Source organism: Polypterus senegalus, unplaced genomic scaffold (assembly GCF_016835505.1).
Source record: "Polypterus senegalus isolate Bchr_013 unplaced genomic scaffold, ASM1683550v1 scaffold_4054, whole genome shotgun sequence".
Classification (NCBI taxonomy): domain Eukaryota; kingdom Metazoa; phylum Chordata; class Cladistia; order Polypteriformes; family Polypteridae; genus Polypterus; species Polypterus senegalus.
In genome coordinates, this window is record NW_024380189.1 from 23,671 (window position 1) to 40,714 (window position 17,044).

General features: G+C 40.7%; 1 protein-coding gene across 1 annotated transcript; it reads right to left on the minus strand.

Annotated features, from left to right (window-relative positions):
• Positions 1-3,947: 3,947 nt before the first annotated feature.
• LOC120520106 (gastrula zinc finger protein XlCGF57.1-like) lies at positions 3,948-16,750 on the minus strand. Its single transcript, XM_039742726.1, has 3 exons — positions 16,707-16,750; positions 13,258-13,584; positions 3,948-5,394 (listed from the first exon to the last, which is right to left on the minus strand). Exons 2-3 carry the CDS (start codon positions 13,568-13,570, stop codon positions 4,376-4,378), a joined length of 1,332 nt encoding a protein of 443 aa, XP_039598660.1. The 5' UTR covers positions 13,571-13,584; positions 16,707-16,750; the 3' UTR covers positions 3,948-4,375.
• Positions 16,751-17,044: the final 294 nt, after the last annotated feature.

The following is a 17,044-nucleotide window of genomic DNA, read 5'->3' on the forward strand; positions in this document are numbered from 1 at the left end:
TCCACCAGTGTTCTTTTCACCAAGTGAAACTAAAACCAAGCTTGTTCAAATTATAATTTAGTGGACCAGAACTGAAATAAAAGTTAAATAAACTCTGTGAAGAGTAGAAGAAAATAAGGAGAATGAGACAGGTGTTGTCAGGCTGATGTTCACCACACTTGTCTTTGTGTATAACACACATGTAATAGTATGATGAGATATGTGTGTTAAGAAGGTCCATCACACACATGAAAGGCACTATATAACAGATCACTGTGAGCACATGGTGGATACATAAGTGAAAATTTTACTCCAGTAAGGTCCAAGCTGGGGAAATCACAAAGCAAAGCGGCTGCTGGACTTCATTGTTCTTGGCCCTGGTGCATTGTGGATACTCCATCCATCATCCAGCCCACCATATCCTAACACAGGGTCACAGGGTTCTGCTGGAGCCAAACCCAACCAGCACAGGGTGCAAGGCAGGAAACAAACCCAGGGCAGGGTGCCAGCCCACCGCAGGGCACACACCGGGCACACACATACTAGGGACACTTTAGGATCGCCAATGCACCTAACCTGCATGTCTTTGGACTGTGGGAGGAAACCCACGACACGAGGAGAACATGCAAACTCCATGCAGGGAGACCATGGGAAGCAAAACCCAGTTCTACTTACTGTGAGGCAGCAGCGCTACCACTGTGCCACCATGCCACCCATTGTGGATACTCTCCATTTGGAAAGCCGTATGCCATGAGCACTTTGGAGTTGAGTTGAGCTACGTTTCTCACGAATTGATGAAGTGTGTTTTATTGATGAGTTCTGGGCTGGTAGGTGTGTGAGATTTGACTACTTACGGGTGGCACCAGACTTTCTACACCTGCTCTGGAGCTTTAAAGGTCCATCTGAAAAGACCCAGGATGAGCTGGAAATCAAGGACTAGACTGGATGGAAGCTCAGCTGGTGGAGAAGGAAAGGGGGCTGTGTGTGGGTAAGTGGGCCAGCAGCGCCCTGGCTAACTAGAGCTACTGCTGTGGAGTAGAGTTAAGTGTTTGGGATTCTACCTCCTTGGGGTCTCTGTCTCCCCTTTCTCATATTTAGCCTTTATTTGTAAGCAAAACCTCCTCTTTGTTGCTACTTGTGTCCCCTTTTGATATTATGTGGGGGTGCAGACTGCTCCACAGTGTGGTCTCTGGGTGGGATGAATGGCATAAAAGACACTGAGCTCCTCTCTAACTCTAAATTTAATGGGACGTAGTGTTGTGAGGTCAAACTGCCTGTAACATTCAGGCCTTATGCCCTTTAATCAATTCTGGGTCAGCCTGACTTATGTTCTTGAACCTTCTACCATCTCAGTGTTCCAGCAATGTTTTTTTGCAAACCAAAATGAAAACTAAAAAGTAGTCCACCAGAAGTAAAATAAAAGTGAAAAGATTTCCGAAGAGTAGAACAAAAGAATAGCGAGGATGAAGATCGTGTTTTCTTTCTGATGTTTACCGCACTGGTCATTGTGTGTAACATACACGCCGCGGTGAAGGGTCGCCAAGTTAATTCATTAAAACCTGACAGCCGCAGTGTTAGCTTAGACAAGAACATCTGTGTGTGTGTGTATGTATGTTCGAGTCCATCACTGTCTGCTGTGCCCCCTCACAGCTCCTGTCACCTCATCATCTGAACAAATGTGGCAGTGCCAATCTAAATGTTAAGCTAATGATGTGCCTGCCTGCTGCCTGTGCCCACCATGAACTGCCTGAATTGAACCTGCAGCTGCTCAGTTTAGAATCGCAGGGCAGTCAGCTGATAAATGAGGAGGACATCAACTCGTCACATTTACTGTGCTACACGTACTCAAGTGAGGAGCTGTAAAGAACAATTGTGGCTCTCAGGGTAACTTTAAGTTCTTTAAGTTTTTCTTGTAAACATAAAAATGTCTCCCAGTTGTCATCCTCATTCCTGTTATGTTTGAATTTATTTTTTAAACTTCCTGAAGTATTTTTCACTGTGAGCCTTCACATTTTCTTTTATGTCATTCGGACACCATTACAGATAAATTGTCCAATTTCTAATGAGGGTTTTGATGTCCTCTCTATTAGTGTTGAGGTGCAGACTGAGATTCCATAGCATGACGGTAGTTCAGCATGGGAGGCTCATCAGGTGACATTTGAGGTGGTGACACAAATAAAGCAATGGTCCTGGGAGAGTCGGCAGTCCATCTAATCCTGGCACTTAATGGACAGGCTGTGCGGCAGCTTTGTGAGATCTCAGCTCACATGTGGACTGAGGAAGATGAGCTGATGAAGATACTGCAGTGGTGATGAGGCAGAGCTCAGGTTTGAAAGAATGACCTGCCTGCCTGAAACACACCAGTGAAGAGATGGAAAGGACTGACATTATGTTACAGAACAGTGACTCCATTAAAATGAAGCAGTCTGAGATAACTGGGGTCCAGTAGTCAAAGAAAGGAAAGCTAGAAATGACACTTCACAGGTCACACAGAGCAGAGGATGACATCACGTCCCTAAGGTGAGAAGCTGGGAGACACGCTTAGGTCCTGTGTAACAGCAGGAACCTCAGGCCTCTGATGTCACCACTTTATGAAGAGGCGATGAACTTCACAAGGATGATCACTTGGAGTGGCTGCCCCTACAGTGTGAAGGAGAGTGTCTTACTGCAGAAAGATGAGTGGGCTGCTGTGCTCCTCAGTAATCCAGAGGATGGCACACCATCAACCTCTTCATGGTCTCCAATAAGACCACAACCAGATGTGAAACCAAGTGTGTGATGTCCAGACACCCCCTGCATGAAGCAGAAGACCACAAACAGGCTGTGGTACCAGGGCCTGATGTGAACGAGAGGGTCTTGTGCACAGAGATACCCCTAAAGAAGAGGAGGGCAGCAAACCACAGAGTGGGTACCTGAGGAACATCAGATTGTGTCACAGGAACAGAAGACATTTACCAAGCGAGAACAGATAATTAAATCCATCAAGGTCGCTTCTTGAGCCAATAGCTAAAATAATACAAAGCTACTGTCTGTCCGATTGCGAGTGTGTGGTCCCTCTTAGTAATCTGATTGTTCAGTTTGGCTTTGGTGGCTCACTGGTACGAGAGGTGGACCTGATACTTTAGGGGTGCAAAGTTCAATTCCTGACTATGACCCTTTTCTAACTTTTTTTAAAATATGTTTTTACCAAAAAAGAAAAAAAAAAACAACAACTTAAAGCATTTCAACAAAAAGTGATGTTGGGCCACTAAAATCTAATAGGGTGCAAGCTGACTTGCCTTTAAAGAGGGAAGCATTTGCAAGAATAGAAAAGAAGTTGTCACAGTGGGTAGTGGCGGCCGTAGTGGAGAACCTTTTTTTTCTATTATCTTTTTCAGTTATATTAATTTTTGTCTGACTGCTGTAAGTAGGAGGAGTTCATTCAAGTATGCAGCCCCTTAAGGTCACACCGGACTTGAAGTATCAGGTATCTCTCTGTGTAACTTAATACAGGATGTCCATATATGGCCTTATTTATATTAGATGAACACGTCATCAGCTGTATGCTAAACATGCGTCGGTATATTTATACACTCATTTTGTGAGGGACCGCTAGACGTTACTGGGCTGATCGAACCCCAGCTGGCCCAACTCTTCAGACAGAAAGAACAGCAGCCACACCAGAGAGTAGTTTGAACACCAAAACGGACTCTGGACAAAAGATAATAGAAATACTGAAATCAAATTAAATAGCCTTTTACTGTCAATTCACTATATGTGCAGAACATACAGGAGAATAAAAATACTATTTCTCTCTCAACTTCGTAGTACAATAAAATATTAAAAAGTATAGAAGTATAAGATAAATGACATTAGAGCTTATAAAGTAGACCTGTGTACAATGTGCAATAGTCATTAGTGCAAAAGCCACTTACAGTAAATTAATAAGCAGCATTGCCTAAATGAGTCTGCCAATTTTTTTCAAATGCTTTCTGTATAACCAACTAGCAGAGCAATTCCAATTTTCTTTCCACACCTGGTTGAATTATTTCTGATTTTTCTTTTTATTTACAGTCTCTTTGGACTTTGCCTTTTTAGCATGAATTTTCATGTGTCCCTGAAGAGGAGTTTTCTGTATGAATGTTTTTCCACACTTAGAGCAATGGTATGTCTTTTTTCCTCTGCGAGTTCTTACGTGTCGCTGAAGACTGCGCGGTTGTATGAATCGCTTGCCACATTCAGAGCAACAATATGGCCTTAATCCAGAATGAATTCTGTTGTGTCTATGAAGGCTGCTGTTATCAGTGAATAGCTTGTCACAATCAGGAAACGAGTACGGCCTCTATCAAACGTGTCTTCTTATATGCTTACGAAGACTGCCTCTTTGTGAGAATTTCTTGCCACATTCAGAACGGGCCTAAAGATGGTCTTTATTGTGGACTCCTGCATGACGCAGAAGATTGCTTGTGTCGTAAAATCTTTTGCCACATTCAGGACAGCAATAGGGCTTCTCACCAGTGTGAACTCTTAAATGCTTCAGATGACTACTTCTATTTGAAAATCGTTTGCCACATTTAGAACAGGAAAATGGCCGTTCTCCTGTGTGCACTTTCATGTGTTGCTGAAGATGGCCTGTTTGTGAGAACAGTTTGCCACATTCAGAACAGTAAAATGGCCGTTCTCCTGTGTGCACTCTCATGTGTGTCTGAAGATGGCTTGTTTGTGAGAACCGTTTGCCACATTCAGAACAGAAAAATGGCTGTTCTCCAGTGTGCACTCTCATGTGTGTCTGAAGATGGCTTGATTGTGAGAACCGTTTGCCACATTCAGAACAACAATATGGTTTCTCTCCAGTGTGAATTCTTTTGTGTCTGAGAAGATGGCTCTTGTCAAAGAAATGTTTACCACATACTGGACAACGACATAAACCCTTTCCTCCATGACCAATCATGTGTGACTGAAGGTGGCTCACTTGTGAGAATCGTTTGCCACGTTTAGAAAAATATGGTTTCTCTACAATGGGAGTTGTGGTATGGCTGTGTTTTGAAAAGTTCTTAACACATTTAGAACGGTGGTATGGCTCCTTCCCTGTATTATCTTCTCTGCGTTTCTTAGGCATGTGACTATCTGAGAATTGTTTCCCACCTTCAGGACAGTGATACGGTTTCTTACTCCCATGAATCCTTCCATTATCTTTAGAAGTCAATTTGTATTTAAATGTTCTCACACACTGTTGGCGGATTGGATTTATATTGTACACTCTTTGAGATTTGGTGGCATCGATCCTTGTTAGCTTCACAACAGGCTGAAATCTAGGGTGCTGAGAGGCTGTTACCAAGTTCTTTGTTGCAGATGCAAGTTTCTTCCCATTCTTATCAGGCTGTTTAATTTGTGGACGACCCTGAAGAGAGGACAAGTTGTCATTCTCTTGAAAGTCTACAGAAATAAAAATAAGAGTTAAAGTTTTAAATGACCAATATTTAAAATAAAATAGAACAAGAAAATATTCAGTGTTTAACAGTATACAGTAATCCCTCGCTATATCGCGCTTCGACTTTCGCGGCTTCACTCTATCGCGGATTTTATATGAAAGCATAACTAAATATATAAAGCAGATTTTTCGCTGCTTCGCGGTTTCTGCGGACAATGTGTCTTTTTACTTCCTGTACATGCATCCTCAGTTGGTTTGCCCAGTTGATTTCATACAAGGGACGCTATTGGCAGATGACTGAGAAGCTAACCAATCAGAGCACGCAGTTAAGTTCCTGCCTGCTGAATGCAGTGTTAACCAGGAAGACTCGTCTCGCTCATTCAGCATCAACGTGTTTCTCTGAGTAAAGAGTTGTGATCTTTGGTGTTTATCTTTGTGCATAGTCAAGCCCTTCATTATGGCTCCAAAACGATCTGCTACTGCTTCAGGGGCCATGTCCAAGCGCAAACGGAAGATGTTAACGATTGCCGAAAAGGTAAACGTTTTGGATTTGTTGAAGGCTCCGAAAGGAATGTAAGATCTACGGCCGCAGTGTCCTTTTAACCAGGGTGCAAAACGAGTTGTAAGTGGATGTGATAAGGCAGTAGTCTGGATGGAATCTGCTTTAGGGATTTGGATTGAAGACTGCCAGAAGAAGAACAACGGCAGTGTTACACAATCGCCTGAAGTGGCTCCTTTAGAAGTGCTGTAATGCTCTCCTTTGTTGTGCAGTAAAATTAAACTCATTGTTATCAGACAAGTTATCGTGTCATTGTTGGTGAGTAACCATAATTAATTTTCTACTTACAGTACTTAGCACATGTACGTACGTTTTGTGTCACTGTACACACATTTACTGTATACTATTTTTCTTGCATTGTACATATTTATTGCTGGTGGCCTGTCTATCGTAATGGCTGTAACATATGTGATATCGGAGACACTCAATATATTTAAAATAATATTTAGGTTTTACTGTATATAAACAGTGTGTTTATATACATAATTTCAATGAATCTTACCTAATATTTAAGAGAATACAAAGGGATTATGCTGTATAACTCTGCAGGGAATATTTATAAACAGCGTGGGAGAGTTTAGAAGGGCTTAAAATATATAAAAATAACCATACAAACATATGGTTTCTACTTCGCGGATTTTCACCTATTGCGTGGGGTCTGGAACGCAACCCCCGCGATCGAGGAGGAATTACTGTATGCCTTTTGCAACCCACTTTAGAAATGCATGCTAATGTAGTTAACACTTCAACAATCTCAACATTTGCAGACTGAATTAACAAACACATAAAGCCATATTTGGATGCAGATACCATGGACCAAGAACAAGCAATGAGCAACTATCATTAATGGCTTGGTAATGGCTTGAAAAATAAGGAGCAACTGGGGCAGCAAGGGTGGCCAACATGACCTGCAGGCCTTTTAGAGAAGACCCCATATAGAAATGTCAAGGATGATAAAGCCAGTACATCTACATGCAAAGTGACATTGACATTGCCAAGGACTCATTACATCAGTTATGGTCCCTATGATCACTACACCTTGTTTGGATAACTGTTCTAATCAAAGAGCTAATTTATTGGAATAAGTGTGAACTCCTGCCCTGGGCGATCAAAATTATTTGACAGTAAGCCACATACTATATTTACTTCTTTCAACTGCCCCCGTTAGGGGTTGCCACAGCGGATCATCTTCTTCCATATCTTTCTGTCCTCGGCATCTTGTTCTGTTACACCCATCATCTGCATGTCCTCTCTCACCACATCCATAAACCTTCTCTTAGGCCTTCCTTTTTTCCTCTTCCCTGGCAGCTCTATCCTAAGCATCCTTCTCCCAATATACCCAGCATCTCTCCTCTGCACATGTCCAAACCAACGCAATCGCAACACTCTAACTATGTCTCCCAACCGTCCAACTTGATCTGACCCTCTAATGTACTTATTTTTAATCCTATCCATCCTCGTCACACCCAAGGCAAATCTCAACATCTTTAATTCTGCCACCTCCAGCTCTGTCTCCTGCTTTCTGGTCAGTGCCACCGTTTCCAACCCATATAACGTAGCTGGTCTCACTAGCGTCCTGTAGACCTTCCCTTAAACTCTTGCTGATACCCATCTGTCACAAATTACTCCTGACACTCTTCTCCACCCATTCCACCCTCCCAGCACTCTCCACCTCTCATCCACAATCCCAAAGTATTTAAACTCATCCACCTTCGCCAGCTCTACTCCCTGCATCCTCACCATTCCACTGACCTCCTTCTCATTTACACACATGTATTCTCTCTTGTTCCTACATTCCTCTCCTCTCTAGAGCATATCTCCACCTCTCCAGGGTCTCCTCAACCAGCTCCCTACTATCCCTACAGATCACAGTGTCATCAGCAAACATCATAATCCATGGGGACACCTGTCTAATCTCGTCTGTCAACCTGTCCCTCACCACTGCAAATAAGAAAGGGCTCAGAGCTGATCCCTGATGAAATCCCACCTCTATGTTAACCTCAGAAAGCAGGAGACAGAGCTGGAGGTAGCAGAGTTAAAGATGCTAAGATTTGCACTTGGTGTGACGAGGATGGACAGGATTAGAAAGGAGGGCATTAGAGGGTCAGCTGGACGGTTGGGAGACAAATTCAGAGAGGCGAAGTTGTGTTGGTTTGGTCATGTGCAGAGGAGAGATGCAGAGTATATTGGGAGAAAGATGATAAGGATAGAGCTGCTAGGGAAGAGGAAAAGAGGAAGGCCTAAGAGAAGGTTTATGGATGTGGTGAGAGAGGACATGCAGGTGATGGGTGTAACAGAACAAGTTACAGAGGACAGAAAGATATGGAAGAAGATGATCTGCTGTGGCGACCCCTAATGGGAGTAGCTGAAAGAAAAAGAATCGGTGCACAAAATTCCATGGTTCATCAGAGACATTAGTGAAGATATAACTATGAGTTTTAAAGTTACTTGATTAATAAAGAAAGGCTCAGGCGTGTATTTTTCTTTTCTATAAATTACGTAGAAATAAGATTGATATTTATCCAGCTTAAGGTCAGGAACAAGAAGTAGAAATAGATTTATACAGACACTAGGAGGCCAGAAATATTAAAGTACCCTTTACTCCTTTTACTTTACCGATTCAAAATTCTAGAGTTTTTCTGGAAAAGAGAGACTGATTAAGCATCATGAAATGAGCACTGCTAATACAAGAACTCTGCCCAATGTTTTTTTGATTTTCAGATTTATTGCAGAAGGACCTGCCATTATATATCAGACATCAAATGCTAGGACTTCAAAATATCTGTTTCATGTCCAGGCCTACTCTGAAGACCACAATCTAGCACAGTTACTAATTCTTCCATATTTTAAAACTGCTACACTAAATAATTTCCCACGTCACAGACACACCAAGCTATGGAGTATGTAATTACAGAAAGGCAGAGAATTTCTTCCATTTGAAATCAAATATCCCATCCTCTTTGATTACAAAGAAGGATGGCACCTCTTACTCACATTTAAATTCAAGAGTCAACAAGTATTTCTTTACGTGCTATACAAACCCGACAGGTTCCCCAGTTAATGACAAAGATTCAAGCCTCTCTAACTTAAAATATTGATGCTAAATTTCTGCCTTCTTGTTTTTCATTCATAACCTAACCTTTTTTTTAAAATTACATTTCTGCTATCTTAACACAGTCCTTTGTCATAAATTGGGTATTACCTCTTGCTAAACACAAAAAGGCCATTTTGCTGCAGGTTATCAATAGAACAGAGTTTGAAGTGGGGTATGTTTATTTGTTTAAAACGCTATATACTTGCCCCTTTCCTATAACAAAAATGAGGTAGGGTTGTCTCTTTGATGTTCAGCAAAAAAGAAACATTTGAAGAACCATTCAGAATATTTTCTTATGCATTACGATACTGGAAGACCTCTCACATTTAATGACTCATTTGTACTGATTGCTGATTGGAGGCAGGCATATACAGTGCAATTTTATGGGCTCAAGAAAGGTTGGAGGCCTTCAGAACAAGGCACCCCCAACTGGGTGCAGTTTTACACTGTGAAGAAGGATATTTCACTGTATCTCTGTTTTCCCAGCATATCAACATTAGCTAACTTCATTATTGGTTTTTGCAGATTAGGCCAGTGAACTACATTACCACTGAATTTGGAATTTCGCAATCAACACTGTTAACTTTCTTGAAAGACGGAGCAAAAAGAAAAATCACGGGTTGCCAAAGTATGTGAACTGCTGCATTTGAAGGCGTCGAAAAAGCCGTTTTTATGTGGTTCAGTGATGCTCGTTCAAGAAACATTCCCATTAATGCGGCAATCATTCAAGAAAATGTGAGGTTTGTAAACTCTCTTGGGCCCTCCCCAAACTAGACAGCATGCCGAAGAGCGTCCTGAACTCCAAACTCCGTGTTTATGGAAGTCTTTTTATCTGTTGCCGGGCAACAGCCGCTCAAAGTTGTACTGCGTGTCTCGCCAAAGCAAACAGAAAAGATAGCGATGGGTGATATGCGAGGAACATTGTAAATGCAGGCAACATGATTACTTGATCACTGATTTGGCCACGACCATTCTTGACTGCTGTGTCTGAGTATAGCAGAGTGGCAGATCACGCTACAATAAATAAGTGTGCCGTTCCTGTTTCAAGCTGAATAAAGCTGGTTTTGCTAAAGTACTGAGACTCAGCCTCGTGTTTTGGGGTGCAAGACAGGGACTTATAGTGCGACCCTGATCTTTTAGGATTTGCTTCTATATCGCTTCACTGCAGCGATATGAGCCTGTTTTTGCCCTGCCCCGGCAACGGACAAACAATCTTCCACAGATGCTGCAATCACGCTTCAGGAAGCACCTCAGCGTGTCGTTGGCGGTGGGTTGGGAGGGTCTCAATAGTTCAGAAATCTCACAATATGAAGAAAAGGATGATTCGGCTCCTAATTGATAACTGTGTTGCTCACAACATGCTTCCAAATTTAGATAATGTTCTCATTGAATTCCTCCCACCCAACTACACAGCAGTGCTTCAGCCATTGGGTTTGGGCATCATTTGCACCCTGAAAGTATTTTATTGCAAGGAAATGCTGAGTAAAATTATAGTCAGCATAACTTGTAGGCAGGATTTGATTAAATTTAATGCAAAAGCAGCTATGGAAATGATTGCAAATGCCTGGAGGCAAGTTAAAGAAAGCACTATAGTAACAAATACAGAATCTCATTATAACAAAATTTTTGTTACAACAAAATATGTTTTAGGTCACAACGGAACGGAATTTTACCTGTATATTCTTACCAATTGATAATATAATGACAGAGGCTGAGTCTGCCCAAAATACCTTCTTTCAGGCTGGCTGTGTGTGTGTGTGTTCCTCCTAGCATTTAAAAGCAAATATTGGAACTGGGTCATCTGACCACAGAGTTTAAAGATACTTCAGCCAAATTTACGGTGGAAAAGTATGCATGAAAATGTTTGGAATTATACAAGCTACATGTTGGACTTCTCTTTTACCATTACGTTCATGGCAGCAGTAAACCATGGACTTTATTACTGATATGCCTTCCTCCAAGGGTTTTAATACAATTTTTGTGAAGGTAGATTGAGTTCTGACATGTGTGCATTTTATTCCCTTCTACTAAACACCTGGCAGATGTCTTTCTAGAAATCACCGATAGTATCTATCTATGGTTTTCTGTATCAAGATGTATCAAACCATGGTCTTCCATTTATTTCTCGCTTCTAGAAACTATTCTGTCAGAGATTTGGTTGTTCTATAAAACAAAATGTCTGCTTATCTGCCAGAAGCTAATGGGCAAATGTAAAGAATTAACAGAGGCCTGCAGAAACACTTGTGCTGTTTGATTGGTCCTAATCAAGATGACTCGGTTGATTTTCTACCCATTGCTGACTCTGCTAGGAATGTACCAGTTCACTCTGCTCCTAAAATGTCACCATTTGAGTGCCTGTATGGTTGTCATTCTAGATTCTTTGAGTCACCTTCCTCTCCACTTTTCCAACTATTTTTAAAGAATTACATATTTAACAGTTTTGTGAAAAGTTGAATTTGTCTCAAAAACATTTTGAAAAGCTCTTGGTCAATTGATTTCCTGATTGCAAATTTAAGGCTACTCCTGTCGTTAAAGTTGAGCAAAAGGTACAGCTAGAGACCCAAGACATCAGTCTACATAGCGACCCTTTTTAAACTGATACAGCACCAGAGTAGTATTTATTTTAAGAAGATCATGCTTTTAATTCTGACGTTTTCCTTCACTCCGTGTAGTTTTTTGATGAACTCATCCATGTTTTTTGGTGGATGGACTGTTTATTTAAATTAATTGTTTTGAATCTTCGTAGTTTGCCTTAGGAAATATTACTTTTTTTTTTTAATACCTAACACTAAACACCTTTACTGGGTGGCATACAGTCATGTAGGCTGTACTAACTGAACTGTCTTCCTATAGTTAAAGTTTGTTTTTGCATTATTTGTCTGATATCACCTACACCATATTCCGAGTTTAGGGCATGTTTTGTACTATAATATACCCATACCCTAACTGTATTTTTGCTATTTTGATAAGTCGTTTTACTCTTCCGTTAATCACATAATTTGTGGACATTTTGTGGCTGCTGACGTGGCTTAGCTCCATCACATGATGTCATATTGCCTCCTTATTTAAGATGGTGACATGGTATCTTCACTCGTCTAGCTTTGTCATAATTGGCCGTGTTCTTCATAATTGATTTTCATTGACAGATACTGTTCTGTTCCATTTATGTTAATCATTTTAAAATGGCTTTGTTTTCCTGTTTGTTTTAACTCATTATGTGATTAATCATTTGTAAAATATTTCATTAGATCATACCTGTGAATTTATTAGAGCCACCACTCAGTGAACAGTGCTACAAAATACAATTACGTGAACTGAATCATTTTTTTCTAATGCTCTAAAATGGATGAGAATTTCAAAAAGATTTCAAGTACTGTACCAACTTGTATTTTCAAAAACTTAAAAAATAAGAAAGCCACCACATCACAAAGATCAGCCCCTTTTCATACGGTACAACTGAATTGACAGCAAACAGGAAATGGCTAAAAGCATCAAAATCCTTTCAAACTAATTTCATAGAATGTTTCACACGTTTCAGATGAAATCCTGCTTTAACTAACAATTTTGTTTGTTTAACTCAGTAAAGTTCAGTGAGCCGATTTTCTTCACATTCACAAAGTCTTTGCAATTCAGAATATATAATGATACATGTGAACAGGACTGGTTCATCCATTCACAGGTTTTGCACTCCACTGATGCACACAGATTCTTGCACACAGGCAGACGTGAAACACTTTCATTCAGAGGGGTCTAAATTGTGCAAATTTATTGAACAGTCAAATGGGTGACATGTCTACTCCACAATACTACATATGGAGAAAGTAAAAAGGCAATACATTATTGTTTGAATGGGTTTCTTCAAAGAAAGCTAAAACAAACAGATTTGACTTTTCTTTGACTTCTCTTTAATTTGTCTAAAATCTATTAAAAGATTTTCTTCATAATAAAGACATTAAACCCTAGTGATTATTATTAAAAAGAGATACAACCCAAACCAAGGAAATTGTGAACCGATAGTGTTAGGTGAAAAAACTGCAAGAACAACTCAGCCATGCCTCCTCATTTCAATCCAAAGGATTAATTATTTCTGTTACTTATACTTTAAAAATGAAACTCGTATTTTTTTAAAAAGCCTTTGTTTCTAAGCAGAGTGAAAATGCAAGAAAGCACCCTTCTGGTAAATCATAACTGCCTTATTTTATTTTTAGCACATACCTTCTCCAGTTTGATTTGGACACAATTTCTTCTTGGGCCTCACTGTGTTAGTCTTCGAGGATTCTGACGGCTTGTGGGCATTACTGTCCTTCAAGGAGCTGCGTCTGCCCAAACTGGAGCCCAATCTGTTTAAGTCTTCATCTGGGCCCATATATTGAGGATTACAGTCTTTCACCTTGATACGGTTTATAATTTTGCGGGGTCTCTGAATGTTAGTCCTACCCTTTCTTTTGTTCCTCTTTTCAGAGACATCCTCTCCACGTTGACATTCTTTCTTTAAACTCTTCTGGCCAGCTGGATACATTTTTGGCATCTTCTTCTTTATCTCTGTACAGAACACAGGGTTTAACTAATTCAGAAGTGCAATACAAATGTAACACATTTAAGTCCCATTTTTCAATGTCCTCGTCAGTTAAGAAAGAAGCCAAGTCAAGTTATTCACCGAGACCACATGGGCAGAGTAAGTAATCAATCTTCATACCAGGTGACCAGATATGAAACAAACAGTCTCAGGGAGTGTTTCACGCCTTTACGACACACCATTATGACTCTGCACCATCTGTTGATATTAGGGGTGTTATGATATTAGAACTTTTGTATGTCATACTAATACAACACAATTTTACAATGCTGGATACCCTGTGATACCACAGCAAACACAGAAATCCAATTCACTCCCCATTAAATAAGTACTGGTATTCATAAATCTCAAAATAAAATGCAAGCCTTGAAATGTAATGTGAGGCAGGGATGGAGATCCGCCAGTGCAACAGCACAAGGTAGGGTTTACAGTCTTGGTAGGAGATTCAGGACAGAGTTTATAAAGAATGATATATCATGAACTGTCTGATTTATCTTAGCATGTGCACATTTCTTAATATTCTCAGCCAGTAGTTGAAAAACACTGCTTAAAATCCATACTGAAAATTAAAATTCAAAACATTATTATACTGTTGAATTACTGAATTCTAAGATTATTCAGGATACTTTCATTTAAATAAAAACTCTTTAAGAAGTTTTGTATCAACATGGTTTTAAAGTCTAGTTAATCACAGACCTATTCTGTATGAATTGCAACACTTGCTATTACAAGATTTAAATTTGCATCATTAGCTGGTAAGAAATATTACTAAAGAGCAAGATTTAACAGAATAGTCAAATTAAATCAAACAATCAAATGTCACAAGCTTGTCTTGCTTTAATTTTCTAAATCTGCCCATTCTTTTTACCAGCATTGAAGCTTCCAGTGTGAAATCAAACTTGTCAGTTCAACATTTATCCTTTATTTCAGAGCTCCTGTTAAGCAGCATTTATTTAACTGCTTTAGATGTTTCTTACAAAAATAATGACACCTTGTTATTGTGTGTGCTTGTGTATAAATCTAGAATTAGAAAATGACCTGTCGTCACACGAGTGACTAGGGATCACCTGCAGAGATTTGTTCAGGTGAGAAATACACCCCAGGATGAGAGGGAGTGCTGCTGCTAACTATCTCCTCTTCTTGATATACAATGGAAAGAAACACCCAGCCGAGGAGTCACCACACCCTCAGCTCTTATCTGGTTAGAAGAAGAAGGAGGAGGCCATCTTGCACAGTTGTGTGTCAACAGTATTCACTACTTTGATTCAACATTCAATACTGTTAGGGTCCCAGAATTTTGTTAATGTTAAGGAAGGTTTATACAAGTTAGGCGTCAGGATTATTTTAAAAAACAGGGGCATATGATGGAGGAACTTAAAATTGCTGGTCAGCTTGTCTAATGTGAAACTGCCCCAACCTTACAAAATCTCAAACCATTATTTAAATCAAAGCCTTCATTTACATAATCTTAGCGAGATGGAGGCAGTTGGCGGTGTGTCCCTGTAAAGATGGCGCTAATGTGAGACACCCAATGTCTGACTTCAACTAGCCTGCGACTCGCTAAGATAAATTTAAACAGGTTTGATTTTGTTTTTAGTCTTAGGGGCAGACTGTGTGTGCAGGAGAGCAGACAACCAGTGAATGTTTCCCTGAAGTAGAAGGCATAGAGTTAAGTGAAGAGGAATAAGAAACTGCAGGTTTTGAACCTAAACAAAAATAAGAGATGCTCCTCTTTCTGTTATTTCGTGTTTCAGATAGCAAAACAAAAGGGAAAAAATAAAATAAAGGGTCAAGATTGCTGCTGAAGAGCTACAGCTGTTAATTTTTGTACACCATGGGCTTCATCAGCAGCCTGCTGTTGGCTGTTAGAAACAGGGCTGAAACACGACTCTGCTGAATGGTCATTTAAATTAACATGGTTAGGTGACGAGATTAGTGACTGTGCTTAGCAAATCTGACATGCTCCAAGACAAAAATATTCTTCAAAACAATCATTATCAACAACTTTGAAACAAGTTTCAAGTTTATCAGCTTCATCTTGTTTAAGTACACTCTACACACATCACAAATATTTTTGTAAGTAACACATTAATAAACTCCTATTAAACAGCAGCAGCTCCCAGTAATGTGAGATTGGCATTGTGGAGGCCTTGTGTGCCTCAGTCTTTCTTAATGCTCCATTTCTGCTTCTGATGGACCAGTTTGCTATGGGTAACCCTAAAAGGGGGCAGCAGAGTAAAAGCAGCTCATTATTGAACTTCATGAATATTCTAATTAAATAAAAGCGTGTCTTAGCCAGAAGACAGATGCCAGTCCTGACAGTCCACATAAGAGTGGCACAAAGAGGTGACCCACACAGCCCACCTCACCACCGTGGTCCAGTGCAAAACAAAAACAAACAGAAGTTATTGGGGTATAGGAAAAAAACCAGAGTACCTGTACAGAGCAGGAGCCAACTATAGACCATCATAGGGTACACTCACATTCAAGTCCACAACCACACCAAGACAAGTTATATATGCCAGGCCACTAAACCTGAGAATCTTTAGAGAAATGGAGAAAATCAGAATAAAAGAGCAGACATGGAAACTGAATAGAGACTTAAAAAACAGGCTGAGATTCAAATTCATTCTGACAGAACTGTAAGGCAGTAACACGAAGTTGCCCGAGGAACTTCTCATCGCTCTTTCAGTGGCTGTCCGGCCGGTCACCAACCCCGCAACTGTCATAACTGAGCGCCGCGGAGTGACAAAAGAGAAACAAAGGCAGAAATCAAAGCGTCTTACGTATGGAATGGCCGTCTGCTCGATGCCGGCGATTCGCGAAGGAAACGACAAAAGAACACACAGGGAGGAATGAACAGGCGCCAGCGGTGTGACTGGGTGCTACGAACTAACACTTGGGACTCAGCCATGTGAAGTGAACCGCTGATACGAATGAACAGCAATGGCACGCGGGTGGCCACAGGAGGATTCACTCGAGCAAAGTTCGGCGGAGGGCTAACGAATACGAACTCGCCGCGCGCGGTGATTCTAATGGAGCGAATGAAAACTCACACGTTCATAAAGCGCATCTCCAAAGTACTTACTGTCTGTCTCTGGCCGATGAGATTCTTTGTGAACTCGATCACACTTCTGCCTCAATCAACAACAGCCTTGTGTCGTGTAGTGTTTCACAAAGCGAGACTGTGGCAGTGTGGCTTCAGGAGCCGTCGCATTGGATGACGTCAGCCTGTCTCCGATTTCGGGTCACGTGCCAGTTGAGCGGGAATACGCTGTAGCTGGAGAGAGGCAGGGTGGCTCAGTGTTCTGCTGCCTTATAGGAGCCTATTAAACCAATAATGTCATCGGAGAAGCTGCGTTTGTCTGGGGCTGCCACTGATCCGTTTGTTTTTGTGATCATGAACTGAGTTTTTTTTTAAATTAC